The sequence below is a fragment of the Nicotiana sylvestris genome, chromosome 3 (genome assembly GCF_000393655.2).
Source record: "Nicotiana sylvestris chromosome 3, ASM39365v2, whole genome shotgun sequence".
Taxonomy (NCBI): Eukaryota; Viridiplantae; Streptophyta; class Magnoliopsida; order Solanales; family Solanaceae; genus Nicotiana; species Nicotiana sylvestris.
In genome coordinates, this window is record NC_091059.1 from 57408843 (window position 1) to 57432324 (window position 23482).

At 36.8% G+C, this 23482-nt stretch overlaps 1 protein-coding gene across 1 annotated transcript in view; it reads left to right on the forward strand.

The window, feature by feature from the left end:
* The window catches only part of LOC104228194 (chaperone protein dnaJ A7A, chloroplastic-like), a 29424-nt gene extending 13538 nt beyond the window's left edge, over positions 1-15886 (forward strand). Inside the window, exons 3-9 of the mRNA XM_070169153.1 lie at positions 7100-7209; positions 10702-10843; positions 10965-11022; positions 13766-13808; positions 14502-14550; positions 14702-14782; positions 14867-15886. Of these exons, the coding sequence (XP_070025254.1) occupies positions 7100-7209; positions 10702-10843; positions 10965-11022; positions 13766-13808; positions 14502-14550; positions 14702-14782; positions 14867-15709 (1326 nt within the window). The 3' untranslated portion in view covers positions 15710-15886. The remainder of the gene's footprint in view (positions 1-7099; positions 7210-10701; positions 10844-10964; positions 11023-13765; positions 13809-14501; positions 14551-14701; positions 14783-14866) is intronic.
* The last annotated feature ends 7596 nt before the right edge of the window (positions 15887-23482 follow it).

Genomic DNA, 23482 nt, shown 5'->3' on the forward strand with positions numbered 1-23482 from the left:
CTATAACAAAAATTGCATACCAAGACCAAGGCAAGTCCGGAGAAGGGATCTCGCCAATCACCGCTGAACTGGACAGTCTACTGTGGTGGGGGAGCTGCACCTGCCTGTCTATCAGGACCTGCAGCACGACATGCAGCGTCCACAAATAAAAGGACGTCAGTACGAATAAAGTACTGAGTATGTAAGGCAAGGAACCATAAATGCGATCAGTAATGTAAGCAAGGATAGAGAATATACAACCTGTAACATCTTAGTACCTCTGAGGGCTACTTACATGAAATGCATGATACATATGTATAAATACATAAACCTTTAAAGCATTCGCCTCTGTGGGCATCATCATCATCATATCGTACCCGACCATAATAGGCTCGGTAGAATCGTACCCGGCCACGTGGAGCTCGGTAAAACCCAACTGATTAGTGGTTGCACAATAGGTGCCGTACCCGGCCAACTATAGCGTGGCTCGGTAGAGTAAAATAGATACATATATATAATGCATGCTCGACTCATGGAATCACATTCTAAACCTTTCGGAGTGACGTAAGGTCGGTATCCTCTGTACACGTTATTAGGACTAACTCTTCACTATGAACCTTATAAGAATCAGGAAGTACCAACAACATTGATAACATAAGAATAAGAGAAGCAACATTAACATCAATCGTTCCATAAGAGGGAAAACAATGTAAGTACTGCTAGCTTCTAAGAGTAGAGTATCTTGGAAGATCGTTCATTACATTATGTACAATCGGAGTCGTGCAAAAGAAGGAAAGGGATAGCCTCACATACCTTGTATATACTGCCCCAATCTCAAGCTATGCAATTGTCAAAACTCCTTAGTCTACAATAAGAGAAACGATACTATCGTTATCATTTAAGCGTCATAACTATTATGTATCGACCACAACCTATTTTACGATGAAACGGACAGCACCTCCCCTATATATATGACCTCACACCATTCAAAACAATCACCAAACAGCCCAAACAACATCAATAATAAACATATTGAGCCTCCCAAAATAGTCCACACACAGCCTAATCACTCCATACATACGACGACCACCGTAGTCGTGTCAAACAACCTGGAAATGTTACGAATAACTATCAGCCCATAACCCTACATATATATGGTGTTTATCCACACCCTTCCTCCTCCAAAACTCCACAAGATAGTAGTAAAATACGCAGCCCAACAACAACGCAAAACAGTCCACAAAACAATAACATTACTTCCAAGCCTTTCGATATATATTTCACAAGTTCTAGCTTCAATGGCTTAGCTGCAACTTGGATAATCTTAAATACATATAGAGTAAGAGGTTCCTTACCTTTATACAGAAATAACAACTCCAATTTGACCTTAAATTTCCATGAAATATCCCTCCAATGCTGCCACAACAACAAAAAAGCGAAACTAGCGATCAATTAATGTTTTTCGGCACTAGAATCACTTTAGAAGGCTTGAAATCACCTAGGATTGATATTAAGAACATGAGGGAGTATTTACAGAACATAAACCCTTTAAAACAACCTCCCACACGAGCTGGAACGACACAAAAATGAGCAACAACAAGAAGAACAAGAGACTTACTAGCGCCACAGAATTCCCGACACTTGATTTGTGTTGTTTGCCCTTTTTTGGGTCTTGAATCTTGAGAGAACCTTGAGAGGATGTTCCTAGGGTTCTAAGGTCTGAAAATAGTGAAAAGAAATGACTTAAAACGGGTTGGAGTCATCCTATATAGGTCCAAATATCTTAAACCGACTTAGTGGGCCCCATAGAGAGGTGCTTGGCGCAGTCTCGCGAAAATGCGAATATCTCTCTACTCCAAGATCGTATCGATGAACGGTTTAATGCGTTGGAAACTAGACTCATAGATCTTTAATTTTGTTGGTATATCACCCCGTAATTCCTTGTAAATTATGAGAAAAGATTAGAAACATTTGACCTAATGTTTAAGTAAAATTATGAACCTAAGTTGCGACAACTTTTGTCGACTTTTGTTTCATAACTCGTTTGACTTCAAGACTTATGATACGGATATTATATGATTAAAATACCTTAATAAATGACCTCTTGAGTGTATTAAGCACCGCTAGATTACCTGAAAATACGAGTTACAACATCCTTGATTCGTTTAACTTCTAATACTGGTTAATCACCCTTATACACTCTTGTATCACTTAAGACCAATAGGATTGACTTCTTATCATCTCAAAGATAATTCCTTCTTGGATTTATGTTAACTAATATATGGCATGAACTAACACATGCGGATATGGGTTGTAACACCCTCCCCCCCTTAGGAACATTCGTCCTCGAATGTAAGGGTTTATGGGGAGTTTAAATCATCGTGGATTCCAATGGAAATTTCCTCGCGGATTGACCCAATTTTTAATAGCTTTTGGACCTCATCTTGAATCACCTGGTTTTTGAAAGCCCCTTGCTTTCTTTTCTTTTGATTTATTGGTGTAAAGGATAGGTCTTCCTTTAATTTGTGAGTCATCACATCCGGTGGTATCCCTGTCATGTCAGCATGGGACCAAGCAAAACAGTCCACGTTAGATTTTAGAAATTCAATTAACATACCTCGCATGTTTGAGTTTAAATTAGCTCCAACATAAACTTTCCGTTCAGGCCATTGCTCAAATAATATCACAGCCTCGAGTTCTTTGATGGTTGTTTTGATATTTTCATTCTCCTCAAGTTCTTGAATTGTATCAGGTCTCGAGTCTAAATCTGTTTACTCTCGCTCAGTTGAGGTTTGATTGCTGACACCTTCAACTGTTTCCTGTAATTGCTATTTTTCTTTGTTTACGGTGCTCGTATCTGTTACAGTGTTGATACTCCTCGTTGTTTGTTGATCCCCTCAAATTTGACAAATCCCCCACGGTGATGGAAATTTAATAACTTGATGTAGAGTTGACGGAACAGCATCCATATCATGGATCCAAGGCCTCCCCATGATCATATTGTAGGTCATTTCCATATCAACTACCTGAAATTTAGTTTCTTTAACAACACCTGCAGCAAAAGTTGTTAGAATTACCTCTCCTTTTGTTACCACACTTGAATTGTCGAAGCCTGACAAGGTATGCGCCTTGGGTATCATTTTGTCTTCAGCTTGCATTTCACGTAATACCCTTAGTAGTATAATATTTACGGAACTCCCTGGATCAATCAAAACTCGTTTTACATTAGTATCATGTACGAGTAAAGATATTACCAGTGCGTCATTATGGGGGGTGATCACTCCTTCGGTATCTGCATCATCAAATGAAATACTTTCATTTTCTAAAACCTGTCGTACCCGTTTCTTGTGTGTAATTGTTACTTTAGAAATCTTGTTGGAAGCTGTGTAGGTTATGCCGTGAATATCTTCTCCCCCACTTATCACATTCACTGCTCTCTTGGGTGAAGGAGGCTTTGGTGGCTCTTGCCTATTTTTCATATAGACTTGTTTACCTTTTTCACTAAATAACTCAGTGAGGTACCCTTGCTTCAATAGATGATCCACTTCACTCTGCAAGAATCTACATTCTGAAGTTTTGTGCCTATGATCATTGTGGAATTCGCACCAATGATCTGGATTGCGTCTATTTGGATTTGATCGCATCTCTTTTGGCCACCGCACCTTATCTCCCATACTTCTCAAAACAGCCACGAGCTCGGAGGTAGTGACATTAAAGTTATATCCGCCGAACCGTGCCTTTAATCTTCTGTCATCATCTCGTGACTCTTGTCTGTTCCAATCATTTCTGAATTTCGATGAAGAACCAGAGACCCTATTCCTCGATTTTTGATCATATTGCTGGCTATCTTGTTTTGACCGTGGGTCTTTTCCTACAGGTCCCATATATGGATCGTACCTGTTTTTACCTGATCTTTTTTCGGTTTCTGATCTTCTGGAACCACCCCTTTCTTCATGATGAAACTTAGGTACGGTATCTTCTTCAATTCGCAGCTTCGTACTATACCTGTTGTAAACATCATTCCACGTGGTTGCAGGGAATTCGCGAAGGCTTTCTTTGAGTCTTCTCGTGGCTTCAGAACTTTTGTCATTTAAATTACTTGCAAAAGCTATTGCAGCCCAGTTGTCAGGCACACGGGGTAAAGTTAGTCTTTCACGCTGGAATCTATCAACAAAGTCTCTGAGCAACTCTGAACCTCCCTGTTTGATTTTGAAAATATCTTCCATTCTTTTCTCAACCTTTTGTGCTCCCGAATGTGCTTTAATAAAAGAATCTGCAAGCTCAGCAAAAGAATTTATAGTATTTTCAGATAAAAGAGAATACCAGGTTAATGCACCCTTGGTGAGTATTTCTCCAAATTTCTTGACCAGTACTGATTCAATTTCTTGTTTGGTCAAGTCGTTGCCTTTTACGCCTGTTGTAAATGCAGTCACGTGGTCACGTGGGTCTGTAGTACCATCATATTTCGGGATGTCAGGCATTTTGAACTTTTTCGGAATTGGAAAGGGAGCAACACTTGGCTTCCAAGGTTGTTATGAGTATTTGTCCATGTCAACTCCTTTTATTACATGCGAAACTCCAGGGATTTGCTCAATACGTTCATTTTGTTCCTTAATCTGTTTCTGCAAGGTTAGTACTAAATTTTGCAAATAGGAACTATTTGAATTACCTAGTTCCCCTTCCTGTGGTTCACTGGTGATTCCTCCATTTCCAAAATTAACAAGACCAGAACGGGGATTCTCCAATGTATTATTATTAGGAGTTGGTGTGGGTGGTGCATCAGGCAATCGACTAACTAGAGCCTGAAGAGCTTTGCCGACCTGTGCATCAATTAGCTTTTGTAAAGCTTCATTTGTACCACCTTCAAAGTGTTCAGATTGTTCTTGTTGATCAGCACGAGATTCAGGAGTGCCTTCACGAGATTGACGTGGTGAATTTTGAGGGGAGGGAACCACTTCAATGTTATGTAAATCTCCTTGATTTTATTGGATTTGATTTTCAGGGTTTCCCAAAGTGTTTTCATTGTTATTGTTGGTGTTGTTGTTTGACATGGTGATAACAATGGACAAGATGTAGCTTAAAAGAAAAGATTATCAGATTCCCGGTAACGGAACCAATTTGTTTAACCAAAAAAAATCTGAGTCTTTGGTCAAAGCTAAAAAGAAATTCGGGTTACTAATAATCAGGAGACAAAAATAAAATATTTTTGTGAATGAAGGTAAAACAGTAAATAGTTTTGTATTTCAGTAAGATCTCAATAGTATTTCATGTCCTTACAGATGTTGAGTCTCTCCCCTTTTATAGTTGATTCTAGGAGAAGATATAATGTCTTTGTCTTAATGAGACAATTATGAGCAATAAATGATATTTAAAAGAAATGTTACACAATCATTTCTATTTAGTTCAGATTCTCTAACGTATTTGACATTTAATGCTGTATTTAAATTCTTTTACGTCATCAGATTCGTATCTTCAACTTCTTCTGATCTCTGATCTTTAAACGACTCGAATAGGTACGAGACTCGTACCTACTTTAGTAACGGTCCACACCTATGTTGCTTTCTTTTCCCCCTATCTGTTGTCGCCCGTGACTCTTGGCTATTTATTGCGTTTTGACCTTTTGACCAGTCCACGTGTCATGACACGTCATCTTCAATATTCAGACTCAGTTTTTTCCCAATACAATGTGGCATGACGTTATTGGCTCTTCCGCTTGACTTGGGGTACCACGTCATATGACACCAAAATGGGCCTCTAGGAAAATGATATCTTGGATTTATTAAAGTGGGATCGTCACTTTAGCCCAATTAAATGGGCTAGCCAAATGACTCTGGACTTATTTATTTAATCCATATGTATTGGACTTATATAATTAATTCAATTATATTAGACGATAATATTTATTTAGGCTAATATATTTTGAGTTTAAATTATAATCTAATTTCACGGACTTAAATCGAATAAAATTTAAATGCCTACGTAACCTTTTCCCTAATTCCTTTGCGCCATTTTACCTCAGAAAATATATAAACATATATAATAAGTAGTGTTGTGGAAGGGCCTTTATGTTTCGCATTAAAGCCTCATCTTTGCTCTCTACTGAGACCTGCAGAGTTCTTCCTTCCGTTTCCGACCTCTGCTCAGCGTCGCCGCGTAGCTCCGTGCCTCCGCACCTCATATTACTCAACTTCCGAAGAAAACTTGCTCCAGATTCATTTCCAGGTTTTCCGTCGATTTTCAATTGCTTCAATCTTACGAGTTTGAGATTCCGTTATTGCTTCCCTTCATCCGTATAGCCCGGACATAGAGAGAGTAATTTTTTTTATTTATAGTGGAAAATGTTTTCGAGATAATATTTCTCTTTAATTGTCCAAATGATTTCCTGGTTTATGGGCAGAAGTCATTTAAGTTTATAAGTACTCTTAACTATTACACCCATATCACTTGCTTTAATCAACATTTAAGGTGTTTTTCATGTTTTATGGTGTTTGGTTTACCTTAAATTGTAGAAAATATTTTCTTCGCCAGAAGGAGGAAGATGAATTTCTTCTCTTATGAATGCAAGAATATTCCTTTGAAAATATCTCAGCTCTTATTCCATAGATGTTACTTAGACTTCATTGTCAACTGGTAATAATTCTCAAATATATTGTCAAAACACTATCTTAATGCTTTATCTTGCACCTTGTATAATATATATTGACCCCAAATTTTCATACCAAAGGCACCCTCTCTGTATTAGCCTTTTCTTTGTTTACCAATTGTTTTCATTTACTAAGCTCTAGTAATATTGAATTTTGTGGATATTTCACAGTGTTCTGTTCATTTGAAATTAAGTCTACAATAATTTCATAGCTCATATTTCTTCATGTACTTGCAGTATATTGAATGGCAATCGTACCGTGTGGAAGTACATGGAGAGGTCAACCTCAGTTTCTAACAAAATTATCGGTTACTAGTAAATTTTCAGCATCTCCATTTTGGTGAGCCTGCTGTGGCAACTGAACTTCATCTGTATATGCATCTTCATTTTATGCTCCACAGTTTAGTAATATAACCTTTTTGACATCTCAAAATCTGCATAGGTTGTGAAGTCATTCATTTGCAGTGTGTTTGGTAGTGTTCGCATCATGGATTTAGACGCTTGCTGGATATTTTCTCTCATCCTTGGCATACCTATGTTAGTGTTCAAAACAGAAAAGAAAAAAAGAAGAAAAAGCAGACTTCCATGTAAGTTCTGAACACTTTGACTAGCTATTGAACCGATGTTGGCCTCCAACAGCATAATCAAATATGAAACTAGAACATCATTTCTCCACAAAAAGATGCAATCTTTAATAACAGGTTGCGTTAAAAATGAAAGCTGCCCCCCGGGGGGGGGGGGTTAAAAAGGTATTACTTAGTTGGTCTTTCATGCTCTTTTTGGAACATTATTGATGTCCATCGCTTACAGGGGTCATCTGGTTTGCAACTAGGTAAGTGAGGATAATACTATTATAATGCCATTGAATTTTGGCATTATAATAGTATTATCCTCACTTACCAGTTGCAAACCAGATGACCCCTGAGAATTTTGGTGATAGGATTGTGAATATTACAATAAATAGGATTGTGAGGGCAATTTCATATGCTTGTATCCTGACATTACGTTAAAACAAGGTTCAACATTACAGTTGGGATTAAAATTTTCAAGTGTAATCTGTATGATATCAGGTAATAAAAATTTACAACTAATATTATTGCAACCTAAATGAAAATATGAGGAGGCTGAATGTTCCGATAAGATTTACTTGCGGAGATGAAGCTGGACGTGATTAGCAAGCTGTATGCAACCCCCTTTTGTGGGGATTGTTTCGTCCTATAAGGGGTAGGTGCAATATGTGAAAATGTAGTCTGGAGGTTTTAATATGCCAAATAATATATTATAATACATGTTAGATAGTTCATGTATATATTGTTATATTTAGTGTCCCACATTGGAAGATATGTAGTATGTACTATGTAAGTATAAGTATAAATAGGGCTCAGTGTAAGACGATAGTTGAGACGCATCTTAAAATATTTTTCTGTGCTATTTCTCACGTGGTTTCAGAGCATTGATGAGAGAAGATGACTGCAAAAATACCATCGTCTTCTGGAAATAAAATTGCAGTCACCTTTTAATTTTCGGTGACCTATGTGGTTGTCCGCATCAATACCAGTTTCTATCTGTGTTTTGCGAAAATCAATACTACCACGAGGTGCGGGAAGCTCCGGCGAGCAAAGCCAGTTATCCCCTTCGGCTCCTGACCCTTTTCACGGCCTTATGTGCCGGCAACAATAGTCTCTCCGGCAGTGCGTCAAATCAACGCGCCAAGCGTATGACGAATTTTTCAACGATTTCAACCTCTGATCCTTGGTTCTTGAGATACGCCTAGTGATTCCAACCTAAACCTACCCATTTCAAGCAGTTTCGACAATCACTGATCTGGTCATATTTTCACTTCAACAACTTATCTCTGATTTCGGCAGCTTCTTTGGTCTTTCCATTTGATGTGGTATCTCCTGAACAATATACAGTCTTGAGATTTATTTTTAAGTCATTTGTCGTGCAACAACAGTTCATACAACTCTGCAGCCACTTTTTAGCAGCCTTGTGAATATTTGCTTAGAACAACTTTCATCCAATCATGTCTTTCGGATTTGGCGCTTTTAGTTCCAAATGTATGAGAGTTGGAATTCAAGTTTTATGATTACTTCTAAACCCTTAATGGGAAGTTCAAACTATCTAACTTGGACTTCCTTGATTTGGGTTGTGGTGCATTGATCAAGTTGTTCAAGATCACTTAACCAAAAAAGGATAGTGAGTGAGATGAAAATATCTAAACACAATGGGAGAAGGTTGATGCTAAATTTGTAGCAAGTTGATGCTCAATTGTGTAGTCTCCTGTGGCTCTCTATTGATTTTGAGTTGATGCCCTTGTTTCATCCATTTCAGAAATGTTATTCAGTTTTGGAAAAGACTCGCTCTTTATGCACTGATAACATCTTTTTTTTTATTTATAACCGTGGTGTCTGCCCAGCCTGCGCACACCAAAACACTAATGACATATCTCTTTTTATGATGTGATATCTTGGATGACAAACTTAAGAAGCAGGAATTAGATATATCTACTTACTTGGGAAAGGTATAGGCAGTCATGGAAGAATTTGAGAAGTTGATACCAGTTCTGCTAGTATCGAAAAACAACAAGAGCAATGATAGAAGATGTTTCTAGTTCTTACACTCGTGGTGAACAAAATTGACATTTTCTTTCATCTGAGTGTTGTAAGTCAGCTTATGGACTCTCCCTCTAGTCATTTGGATACAACTGTCTAAATTCTTTGGTATATAAAATCATCTACAGGCAAAGGACTACTGCTCGAGGATTGAGGCCATGAGCAGATTGTTGGATGCACAGATGATGATTGGGCAGGATCACCTTAAGATAGACGCTCAAGTCTAGATATTGTGTTTTAATAGGTGGTAATTTAGTGTCTTTGAAGAGCAAGAAATAGAATGTGATTGCTCTATCTAGTGCAGAAGTAGAATACCAAGCAATGGTTATGACAACTTGTGAGATAGTTTGGACCAAAAGTTACTTAAAGAATTGAAATTTGAAAAAATCAGTCAGATGGAACATGTGTGATAATCAAACTGCCCTTAATATTGCATCAAATTCGATGTTCCGTGAGAGGACTGAATACATTAAAGTTGACTATCACTTCGTCGAGAAAAGATATTCTTAAGAGATATTGTTACAAAGTTTGTAAATCAAATAATCAACTTGCAAATATTTTCACCAAGTCTCTCAAATGGTTATCATATTAGTTACATCTCTAACAAGCTCCGTACATATGATCAATAGTTCATACGCATATTAATAATATTTTTCCTGTGCTATTTCTCTCATACCGAGTTCCCACATCTGTGTTGGGATGGGAAATTGGTCTTTTTGTATGATCTTGGCAATTCTCATCTCATGAGCTAGCCTTAGGGTTGAGTTAGGCACAATATCTATTTCTGTATCATGGTATTAGAGCGAGTTCCCAATTCATTGTTTACCCGATGTTGGGCTCCCATCTTGCATTATTCACGCTCCAAATGTCCAGGCCTGATCGTGGAGGGGATGTTGAGTTCCAACATCGGTGTGAGGACGGGAAATTGGTCTCTTTTTATGGTTTTGGGCAATCCTTGCCTCATGAGCTAGCTTTTGAGGTTGACGTAGGTCCTGGTCCATTTCTTTGTCATCTACAATTTGGGTACCAAAAGCAAAGGAAACGGGTATCCAATTCAATCCAAAGAATAATACACAAAATAAACAGTAATATGTCGATTTCTTGCACATTCATTGGACAGAGATGCACATAGAGTTGCTCTCAGATTATGACATGAAGCATCATGTGTTGAAGAAGTGATTTCTTTATATGCATATAAGTATGTACTTTGGTATGTGGTCTTTAAATTGTTTGTGTATAACTTGCTAGTATAGGTTTGTGACATGAGGGGATAGTTGAATATTTGAAGTGCTACTTCTTGTTTAATGGTGGGTTGTTTATTTATTTCTTAATATCTTATGCTTTTTCTCTTAAAGAAGTTTCCAATACTGTCATGTTTTTTGCTCCGAGGGATAGCTCTTGTATTACCTACTCAGCATACCCATGGCATGCGCACACTTACAAACCCTTTTATTGTTGATGCAGTTCCTCAAGCAAGACAAGGGCATTGGCGTCACCAAGTTCCACACTTTTTTGTCAAGAATCCCTGCGTGGACTTTACAGCCCAGTGTTGCACAAGAATCAATGCCACCGGAGAGGGGCTCGTTTCATTGTTAGGGCAGATAGAGTAAGATAATATGTGATTCTATTTTTCTGTAATGGACTTTACTGTCATAATAGGCCCAAAATTTACTTCTGGTCGTCATTTTAAATGCATATGGATAGTGAAACATTTACATGTTTTGCAGGATTACTATGATGTCCTAGGTGTGTCTAGAAATGCAAGCAAATCAGAGATAAAAAGTGGTGGGTAAAGCCTTTTGTTCTTATTTATATTTTATGCTTTTGATTTCCAAGTCGAGATTCATTCTAGGTGAAATGCACAAAGACCCATCTTTGCCATTCTCTTTATTTGTCGAGAGTGTAAGCTCATGAATAACAACAACAAAAATAACAACATACCCAGTTTGATCCCACAAGTGGGGTCTGGGGAGGGTGGGGTGTACCGTGTACGTAGATCTTACATCTATCTTGTGCGAGGTAGAGAGGTTGTTTTGGATAGACCCTTGCTCAAGAGAAGTATTTTCAAAACAGGTTTGAGAACTATAAGAGTAAAAAAAGTTAAGATGAAAATACTTAAAAAATATTGACAACAAAAATATTTAAGATAACGAAGGTAAAAGAAACAATAGTAGTAATAAAATTGAATAATAATAATATAATAATAATAATAATGAGCAAATAAGGTGCTCTAAACTAGTACCATGCTTTCCTCCAGAAAAGAGAGAAATCACTATACTACCTACTAACCTTCTACCCTAAGCTTCGACCTCCATGCTCTCCTATCTAGGATCAAAGATTTATCATGTCATGTCTAATCACCTTTCCCCAATTCTTCCTCGGTCTACCTCTACCTCTCCTTAGACCTATCACTGCCAACTTCACGCACCTCTTCACTGGGGTATTTGTGCTCTTCCTCTTTGTTGAGTTGTGTCCCACATTGGTGGGTAATGGGTGTCTTCGTCTCCTTATATGGTTTTGGGCAATCCTCACCTCATAAGCTAGCTTTTGGGGTAGAGTTAGGCTCAAAGTCCACTCTTATCATGGTATTAGAAGCAGGTCCATCCCAATTTATTGTTACCGATGTTGGACCCCCATTTATATTGTCCACGCTCCAGTTTGCAAGCCTGAGTTGGGGGGGGGGTGTTGAGTTGTGTCCTACATTGGTGGGTATTGTGTGCCTTGGTCTCCTTATATGGTCTTAGGCAATCCTCACCTCATAAGCTAGCTTTTGGGTTTGAGTTAGGTGCAAGATCCATTCTTATCACTCTTCACATGTCCGAACTATCTCAACCTCGCTTCCTGCATCTTGTCCTCCATGGAGGCAACTCCCACCTTGTCCTGTATATCTTCGTTCCTAATCTTATCATGCCTAGTATGCCCGCACATCCATCTAAGCATCCTCATTTCCGCTACTTTCATTGTAACGTGTGAGTTCTTAACTGGCCAACACTCTGCTCATGAGTAGTGGTGCATAATTTACTGAATTTGAAGCTGATGGGGAACATTAGATACTTGTTATATGAATGTGTAATGTGATTATCTTGTTCCTTTAAAGGTACTTTTATCTTCTTGAATGGATTTCAAAACCTTCCCTCTCGAAGCTATCTCTCTTTTTTTTTGGGTAAAAAAATTGTTAAAATTTTAAATTTCACCTTGAAATAATAACAAAAGACTTTGACCTTATTGAGCTTTAAGTGATGATTACTTTGGATGACATGTAAGTGGAGAATTTGTATTATTAACCGAATAGGAACTTGAGTAGTCTCCTTTTTTCTTTGCTTGATAGGTAGGGGAACTTGAGTAGTCTCTGATGCAAAAACTATGAGAACAATGGGGAGTTTTAACATAAAACACAAAGAGTTCAGAGGAGATTGGAGTTGGATGGATCTTTCGCAGTTATGTTAAAACATGTTTATAAAAAATCTATTTTCCACTTAATTTTCCATACTACTTTTAATATGCGATTTTTACAAAGACAGTAAACAAAGATGAAGGCACTGGTTTTGATCCCCGGAATAACTGATGGGTGAATCAGAAGTGGATCACAATTGTACAGGGATATTGATTGACTAAGGAGTGTAAGAAGAAGGACGGACAAGCAGAAGAACCTGCTTTTAGTGCCTTGTTGAACTTTCTCTCTGGACATAGTTAAACATTAATGATTCTGTCCTTTGTGGAAAAAATTTCAGAGAGCTGTTCTCTGTTTGACGAATTTGTAACACGAGAAAACTCAAATCCATGTTTATGTTTTCCCACAACTGCTTCAATGAGCGCAATTGAACAGGGGTGTTGGCGTCAAGCAGAAGAAGGACAAGCAGAAGAACCTGCTTTGCTGAACTTTCTCTATGAACATTAGACAAAATACTAATGATTCTGTTGTTTTTTTTTTAATTTAAAAAAAAATTACATTTTTCAGAAAGCTGTCAGTATGGTAAATCTGTGACACAAGAAAAAAAAACAAATGCAAGTTTATTTTCCATAACTGCTCCCAGTTTTGGTACATTCTGGGGGAAGGTTTGCTTTTTGACCTTTTCTGAAAGAGTGAGTAAATTTTAATGTACAGAAAAAGAAAAAGAAAAAGAAAAACATAAAAATTTGAGCATTAGTGATGGTAGCCCTATCCTCTATACTTAATAAATGTTTCTTAATTTGTTCGTCAATATCAATTTTTTTCTTTCCCCATTGGTTTGGCTTGGCTTGGTAGTAGTTCTACCACCCCTGAACAGGCCATTTCCTATTTACTTTGCTTCACCATGAGCAACTTCAATTCCTTTTATTGCTTCCTTTGCATGAAGATAGACGAGCAATTATGTTAATATCCTTGGATGTGGCCTATCTACTACAATTTGCTGGTTTAGTTGTCCATGAAGATTGGCTATCACTTAAAACCTCACTAATTATAAATCACAATTCATTCTGTGTTAATAAAATGAGAAGTGTTGAAAATTTGTGTTGAGTTGCTGATTATTTAATTTTTCTTGTTTAGCTTATCGAAAACTTGCAAGGAGTTGCCATCCTGATGTGAACAAGTAAGTATTTCTCGAACTCTAAGATACTTTGCCGTTTATTTTGGTCTTGTTGCTGGAAGATGATATTGAATACTATGTATCTAGTTTAGTTGTTCTCTAGCTGCTTATTGAGAAAGAAAGAAAAAGCTTAGTTGTCTTTAGTTCAGTGATACTTTGAGCAATTATGTTTACTTCTCAAGACCGGATGATTAAGTACTTCAGATTTTAGTTTTACCTGTTGTTACTTGTGTAGAATCTATACTGTTTGTATTATTTCAAGTTTAAAAAAGGGTAGAAAAAAGATGAGAAAATGGAAGTAAATGTTTGGATACTAGAGGGAGCTGTATCAGGAATTACTGGGGTATAAGATGAACTGCTACATGGGTTTATAGAACGCATATCACCTGATCTTATATCGATTTATATTTTATTTGATATGTGACTAATGTAAAGGATCCTAGCAAATGAAAACTTCCAACCTTTACTTGCTGAATTTTATTAGAAACATTCAGGATAGATGGGGACACAGGAAAATTCAAAAGTCATAATCAGATGTATATTTTCTATGAAACTATGAATGGGAGGATTTTGATAGCTGTTTAAGTGTCAATAATTGAATCTTATAAGCTTAAGTTATATCTTGTTATATAAGTGTTCATTAGTTTTATTAGTATATGAGATTCTCATGAACACCCTTGCTTTCCTGTTTTTCAGAGAACCTGGAGCTGAACAGAAATTCAAAGAGATTAGTAATGCCTATGAGGTAGATTTTTTTCTTTTTTTCTTTCTTTTTTATTTTTTTTTTATTTTTAATGCTGTCCTTTCTCCCTACTTGATGAAACTGAAAGCACCATTTAGTTTTCATATAAAAGACATACTCGAAGTACTTATGCTGGCTGAATGTTCTGCAATAGGTTTTGTCGGATTATGAGAAACGTTCCATCTATGATAGGTATGGGGAGGCTGGACTTAAAGGTTCTGGCATGGGCATGGGGGTAAGTTTCCATCTTTATCAAACAAGTGACAAGCTGTTGTATATGCTATGCATAGATTTCTGACTACTTGTTGCTCATTGATAGGATTTTAGCAATCCCTTCGATTTGTTTGAATCATTATTCGATGGCATGGGTGGCATGGGTATGGGAGGAAGAGGTTCACGGAACAACGCAACTGAAGGCGAAGATCAGGTCTATAATTTGGTTTTGAATTTCAAAGAAGCTGTATTTGGGGTTGAGAAAGAGATTGAAATTGGTAGGCTTGAAAGCTGTGGTACCTGTGATGGATCAGGTGCAAAACCAGGGACTAAACCATCAACTTGTAATACTTGTGGTGGGCAAGGGCAGGTTGTCTCCTCAGCAAGGACTCCACTGGGTGTCTTCCAGCAGGTGATGACATGTTCTGCTTGCGGTGGGACTGGAGAGATATCTACTCCTTGCAACACATGTAGTGGGGATGGACGTGTGAGGAAATCGAAGCATATTAGCTTAAAAATCCCCCCTGGTGTAGATTCAGGTAGCCGGCTAAGGGTTCGGTCTGAAGGTAATGCAGGAAGGAGTTGTGGACCCCCAGGCGATCTTTTTGTTACACTAGAGGTTCTCCCAGATCCTGTATTAAAGCGAGATGACACCAATATTCTCTACACTTGCAAAGTTTCTTATATTGATGCAATTTTGGGGACAACAATGAAGGTGCCCACGGTAGATGGAATGGTTGATCTAAAGATTCCATCTGGTACCCAGCCAGGCACAACACTGGTAATGGCAAAAAAAGGTGTGCCTCTTCTGAACAAACCTAACATGAGGGGCGACCAGCTGGTGAGAGTGCAAGTTGAGATTCCGAAACGGGTGAGTGGTGAGGAGAGGAAGCTCATTGAAGAACTAGACAACTTTAAAAAGGCTAAGGCTACCAGCAGTAGGAAATAGCTGAAGGAGCTGCATCTTCCTCACTTTTGAATAAACTTATATACGGGGGTGTTTGGGTTTTGGGATATTCCCCTTTGTTTGCTCCAAAAAATAACAGACCACAATTTTACGATTGATCCCTCATCAATCTATATGTAGCATAGTTGTTGTATTAGGGAACACTTGAGGGTTGATTTATTAACGTGTACTATAGCTAGGGGTGGCAAACGGGTGGGTCGGGCGGATATGGGCAGGTCGAAAACGGGTAATGGGTTAACCGGCGGATAATTTGGATATCCATATTATCCAAAGCTTCTTGAATATGATCATTTTTGAGGTAATTTCTAGTCTTCCAAACTTTAGGAACTCCCAATTTGAAGCTTTAAAAATGTAAAAGTTAAACACAATAGTTATCTATTGATTATCCATTGTCTAAGTAAATAGCATGAACATTAAAAACAATGCTAACAACTTCAACCTATAAGGATACATGCACTCTCAACAGAAGCAAGATGAAATACCACATTAATACGGTATTACATTACACAATTCAACAGCCTAAACATGAAAATTGATTGCCAGAAAAAGAAGAAAAATGAGTTGGAAATAAAGAAGGGGAACATGCTGGCATAGCAGGACCACTGAAAGTTTGGGCACAACCCAACTAAACCCATTTATTTTTGGTAGTCCAAATCACCCCATAGTTTCAATCCAAAGTGACCCATGAATAGCAGTTTCCTTTTAAAGCTTCTAAAGGTGTGTTTGGTATGAAGAAAAATATTTTTCAGAGTGACTTTATCACTTATTTTCGGGAGAAATTAAAAAATAGCCAGATTTACAAATGGTCGTTCAAAAATAGCCCAATTTCAAAAGTAATCGAAATTTAGCCACTTTTCATGTAAAGATAAATCTGAGCGAAAAAACTGTTCAAAACTCGAAAAATACGCCAGTATATTATACTGGAGTTCCAAGATAAGTATGTTGGAACTCCAGCATAATATGATGGAGTTCCAGCATAACTACACTAGAACTCCAGCATAATATACTGGAGTTCTAACAAGTATAATTGTCCAGTATAATATACTGGAGTTTGGAGCATCGGTGCTCCAGTCTCCAGTATATTATACTGGAGTTAGCAAAGTATACCGGTCCAGCATAATATGTTGGAGTTCATACACAGGTGCACCGAACTCCAGTATATTATGCTGGACCGGTCTCTGTTGCAGCAAAATAGTGGCTATTTTTCATTGACTTCGTGAACGCTGGCTATTTTTGAATGACCAGTCCGAAAACTGGCTATACCGTGCTATTTTTACCTTATTTCCCCATATTTGGTTGGTGAGTGAAATTTATTTTCTAGTGTATTTTCTATGCTACTGTCCTCAACCCCCACCCAAATTTCTATATTTCCTGTATCACCCCCCCCCCAATACCCAACGTTTTCAGGATTTAATTTTCTTCAAGAATTCAGTTATTCTTTTAAAAATTCACACAAACCAAAGGAACTAATGTGCTGCTTTACTTTTCATGCAAGAACATTGAAATTTTAACTTCATAACTGGAAAAAAAATACTCTTTTTCTTGTTGAAACATAAAAAAATACTTTTTCTACAACATGAAAAGAAAGCACTCTTTGTTGAAATAAAAGAAAATACTTTTTTTACATCGTAAAAAGAAAATATCCATTTTGTTGAAATAAAAATGAAAATATTCTATCTACAATTCCAAAATAAAGTACTCCAAATAATATTTCTATTTAGGGTAGGGTGTGGGTTCTGGGTAGGTTAGGATTGGGGGGGGTGGGAAGAGGTTGGGGTTGACTGGGAAGTTCTAACTCTATTAAATTTTATTATTCTGATCTTTATTAGTATTATAAGATAAAGAACTATCAAATAAAGTTCTAAATTCAAAAAAGAGCAAAGAATTCTTTAGGCATGGATTGACATTTATTCCAAAACATAAGACAAGAAGTAATATGAAAAAAGGAAAAATAATGTTGTCATCATAAACCATTCCAGAATTATATTTACGAAAAATGAAAATAAAAGTTATTGTTATATATGTGAGAATATTTTATATATGCTTGTTTAAAAGTTGAGAATATTGCAAAAATTTGGCTCAATTTGGGCGGGTTTGGTTATAACTCATTGTTTAGCTCATTTTGATTCAGCCCATCTTAACCCAATTGAATTTTGAGCGGGGTTGGAAAATGATCCATTTAATGAGTCAACCCATCTTGACAAGCCCAAACAAGGCATTTGTCACCCCTACCTGAGATAATGCTTTACAAAAATAATGCAACCGATATTTGATATAAAGAGGTAAACAATTATATCAATCACACCCTTAATCATTTTAAATAGAAAGATTAGTGAAATCTAACCAACGTTAAAACCTTTTTAAAATAATTATATCAGTCCATAATCTTAATAAAAATCATACGAAATAATTTCAATTGTATCAAGTCATTGAAATTATTTTTGGCTCGTTAAGCCTAACTTAAAAATATCTTCTTTTACCTTTTATCGGGAGTCTATATCGACACCGACATAATAAATAATCACTAGGTGATCAACCAAGCTAAAAGTATTTGACCCTACTTATCCGGATGGCTTTCCGAAATGATGTCCGAGTCAATTTAACCTACCTTAAGTAATAATTATTTACCCTCACAATGGAAAACTTTATCCTACAAAACTCGGCATAGCCTTGGAATATGATGTCAGATAGTATATTGATGGCTTGATACAGCTAGTTGGGATTGATATAATGTATCTATAAAAGAATCATAACTTAGAGTGAGTTCCGGAAGTTGGAATTTGGTTCTAAGGATTTTAAGCTAAGTTAGAAGGAAAAATCTTCAGTTATGACTGTGTTATGGGTTTATATGGGTTGAGGTGACGTGACATCACCCATGGGTATATGCATGATGAGTTCTTACCGTGATTTGATGACTTCGAATGACTCTTGTCACGTTCATGGATGAACGTATGTTTAAGTGGGGGAGAATGAAACGATTTGACCGTTCGTTTGAGTTCTGGTATTTTGTCCTATAATTTAAGACTTCGAGTGGCTTCATATGGTGTATTATGACTTGTGTGCATGGTTGATTTTGATGTTAGCAAGGTTTAGGATTGATTTGATAGAATGATTCTCAAATTGGAAGCTTTAAGCTGGAAGAGTTGACCACGATTTGACTTTTGATTAAACGACCTCGGAATCGAAATTTAATGGTTTCAATAGGCTCTTATGATAATTTTGGACTTGAGCTTATGTTCAGATTTGAAATTGGACGTTCCTAGAAGGTTTTAGCTCTATTTGTCGAAAGTTGGCAATTTAAAAAATTAGAGAGTTTATAGGTTTGGCCGGTAGTTGACTTCAGTATTATCAGTCTCCTGTTATGATTTTGAAATATTGAATAGGTTTATTTGGTTTATCGGAACTTGTGTAAAAAATTTAGTTGTGATCCAGCATATCTAAGTATGCTTTTGACGTTTTCGGCGAAGGTAAAATGTTTAAAACTAAAGAGAATGATTTGATCTTCTATTCTTGGTTTTATGTTATTTGTGGTGCTTTTGAGCCTTTGGATAATGTATTTTTATTTATTGGTATTGATTGAATGGGTTCCGAGGGGATCAAGTGTATTTTGAGTCATTGGTCAAGAGACTAATTGAGTTAAGGATTTAGAGTTTGACCACGGTCAACATCGAGTCAAGACGACCTCTTTTCGGTGTTTTGAGTGCGCGAGCATGTTCATAGCATATTTTATGATTGCGTTGTATATATGATTTGTGTTCGGGAGGTTTCGGATGAGTTTCGGGTTCTAAAATTAAGATTTTGAAATTTCTGATTTTTCTGGTACAATAATTTCGAAAATACCAATTATGTCCCTGAGCTCGTCCATAAATTTCAGACTCCCTTCAAAACATCATATATCTCTCATTTTAAGGTCAGACGAGGTGATTCAAAAGGCTATCTTGGGTATAATTTTACAATGATTATGTTGTGCTTATCAAAGATGAGTTTCAGGATTATCTGCATATGATTCAGACAGGGACAATTGACGTATTTTTTAATTTTTTTATTTTGGGATTTAGTCACTTTTTTCATAAAATTTTGGAGCTCGAGAGACGATTTTTGAGGGTTTTTTTATCTACTTCATTGAGGTAAGTAAATCTAACTTGAATTTATGATTATAAAATAAATCTATCATTGACTTTGACTCTAAATCAAGGAACTTTAAAGAAGAAAAGGTGGTTTTTGGCTTATAAGATAAGAAATTGTATTTTAAATTTTTGAACATCGATTTGAACTCGAATTTAAAAAATAATCACATATTTGGACTTGACAACTTATGTGTTATCAAGATTTGGTATCGGTTTAAGATTTTGGGCATGTGGGCCTGGGTTGACTTTTGTTGACTCTTTGGGAATTCATCAAAGATCGAAACTTTATTGTTTGGGATTACTTCCTATAGCATTGTTTGACTTACTTGGATAATATTTGGCTTGGATTTGCATGATTGGAGGGCTAGAGAGAGGTTTCGATGCGATTTGAGGGTGAAACTAGTCGGATAAGGTAAGTGTCTTACCTAGCTTTGATTTGTGAAATTATTTCCTAATAAATGATATTGTTTGCTACATGCGGGGTTGGTGTATATGCGAGATGACGAGCGTATATGCATGTGATATGGGTATTCATGTTCGGGGGTGGATTCTAGGTTACTTGATGCCCTAATGGATTGTGTGTTTTTCTTGACTTATGCTTCTTGATATTATTATTATTATTATGCACGAATGGTGTTTTCGTGCTTCTTGACATTTTTATTATTGCATGAAGGGTGTTTTCGTACTTGGTAAGAAAGAGTGATATGATATTGGCACGAATGATGTTTTCGTGCAAGTGTGGTCAGAGTTCATGGTACAAAGGATATTTATGTGCATGTGGGGATGAGAGACATGCATTATATGGTGTTATCCTTCCCAACACATATACATTTATACCTTTTACCTAGGTTGTTATTGTTGAAACTATGCTTTCTATCTGATTTGTTGTTGTTACATCTATGCCTTCTATCTTGCTTGTTATTATTATCTACATGTCTTCTATCTTGTATGTTACTGTTATTCACGTGCCCTCTACCATGTTCGTTATTATCATCTACATGCCTCTACCTTGTTTGTTACTATAATTTACATGCCTTCTATTGTTTGTTGTTACATCTATGTATTCTACCTTGGTTATTATTCTTACATCTATGCCTTCTATTGTTTGTTGTTGTTACATCTATGTATTCTACCTTGGTTATTATTCTTACATCTATGCCTTCTGCCTTATTGTTTATATTAACTATATGTCTTTTACCTGGTTTGGTATTGTTATACATATAATTGGTGGGGATGAGATAAATGCCTGAAGGGTGTTACTGTGTCATTTGATTTGACACGCATACATATGCTTGGTAAGGATGAGATAAATGCACAAAGGGTGTTTTTGTGCCATTTGATTTGATATCTTGCACATATTTCTTTTATTATGTGGATTTATGGATATGGATTATATTGTCGTACAAACATTATTTCTTCCTCACGCACTTTCTTTATTGAGAAAGGTTTGGTTGTTATATTTGTGAAACATGCTCGTTATTTCTCTTATTTGATCATTTCATTATTACTTATCTTTTTCCTTGTTATTTCTCCTACTTATGAACTGCACAGACTATGTTAATGAGTATCTTTTGATTTAAAGAACAAGCCACTACTACACCAGATTAGTCAAAATACTTACTAAATATATGGAGTCAGTTGTACTCATACTACACTTATGTACCTTGTGTGCATATTTTGGAGCTATGCAGCTGTAGAGTTCGAGGGTGAGCATTGAAGACTTTAGCTTTCCAGCCATTAGCTTCTATCTTGTTCGTGACAACTTAGAATTGTAATTCTGTTATGTATTTTCAATCAAATATATTTCTTCTTGCTAACATTGTAAAATTTTAAATCTTAGTTACTCATGACTTGTGCTACCGGATCTTGGGGTAGATATACTTATACTTGTACTCTTACTTATGTATTTATTGATGATCTTCAATTTGGAATATGCTTTATGCTAGTTGGCTTACCTAACGAGTTTGATTATGTGCTATCACGACTTGGTAGAATTTTGGATCGTGACAAATTAAAATTTAATTCTTTACATTTTTAAAATGTATAAAATATTCTAAAGTCCGATAGAGGTCTTTGCACTGATTGCAAGGTCATCCCAAGTGAGAACCTCTCACCCCTTCATAGGCTCCTGGTCATGGATCTTGAGATCACGAGGAAAAAGAGGAAGAGGGCGATGTTGTCACGCCCCAAACTCGGGGAGCGCGATCGGTGCTCAATCGAGATAACCCAGTCGAGCAATCCTGTACAATACCTTCTACCCAAACTCACTCATGATTGAAGAGAATATATTTTCATTAGTTAAACAATAGAGAGATCATATAGACAATACCAATTCATTACCATTGATTGCTTCATTTAATAAGTCTCAAAATACACGTGTTTTCGTGGTTTGAAGTGGAACAAGTAATCAAAATACAACACAACTTGTTTGACTTTCCCAGTACCCATATACAAACCACACTAGGAACAAGTAATCAAAATACAACACAGCTTGTTTGACTTTCCCAGTACCCATATACAAACCACACTATGTCTACGGAGCCTCTACAAGATACGAAAAAGTATTATGATAGTGAGGGTAACAAAGATCCGGCTATACCTCAAAATACAATATACAAGGAACAAAAAGGTACATGACCCCGAAATGAAGTGGGGCTCACACCGTCTGTTGGGAAGAGGGTGTACCGCTATCACTGATCAACGCCACCTGCTATGGAACCACCTATATTGTCATGACCCAAAAGGTCATCTCTTGTTTTAGAAGTCAAATGTGTGTTCTGAGGCCTTAAAAACCTTCTTTTATTTTACCTCAATTTGTGTGCACAGTCCGGACGTGTTTCCGAAAAGCTTTTATGTGAAATTTAAGAAAAATATTGAATTTGGCCTTTAAAATTGATTAAAGTTAACTTCGGTCAATATTTTTGGTAAACGGACCCGGATCCATGATTTGACGGTCCCGTAGGGTCCGTAGTAAAATATGGGGCTTGGAAGTATGCCCGAAATTGAATTCCGAGGTCCCTAACCCGAGAAAAGAATTTTTTAAAGAAAATTATTTGCTGGAAAATATAAAGACTTTTAGAAATAAATTGGTGTGTGATCTTGATGGTATCTGTCCTGTATTTTGGTTTCGGAGCCCAGTACAGGTTTAAAATAATAAATAATTCAAATCTTTGAAATTTGGTAATAATCGGAGTTGATTTGGTATAAATCGGACCCATAGTTGAGAAAATGGAAATTTCAATGTTTGTAAGAATTTCATGAATTTTGGTGCTAAATTTATAGTTGTTGATGTTATTTTGATAATTTGATCACACGAGTAAGTCCGTATGATATTTTTAGACTTGCGTGCATGTTTGGTTTAGAGCCCCGAGGGCTGGGGTGAGTTTTGAATAGGCCATGGAGAGTTTTGGGACTTAGAAAAAAATTGGTTGTTGCATCTGGTATTGTTGCAGGCTCTGATCTCGCAATTTCGAGGCCAGCGAAGAAGACCAGGCCTGCCTTGTTCGCATTTGCGAACCTCCCTTCGTAGTTGCGAAGTCATCAGGGAGGGGTCAGTCATCGCAATTGCGACAAAATTCTCGCAATTGAGAGAGGAGCAGACATGTAGCAGGTTCGCGATTGCGAAGCC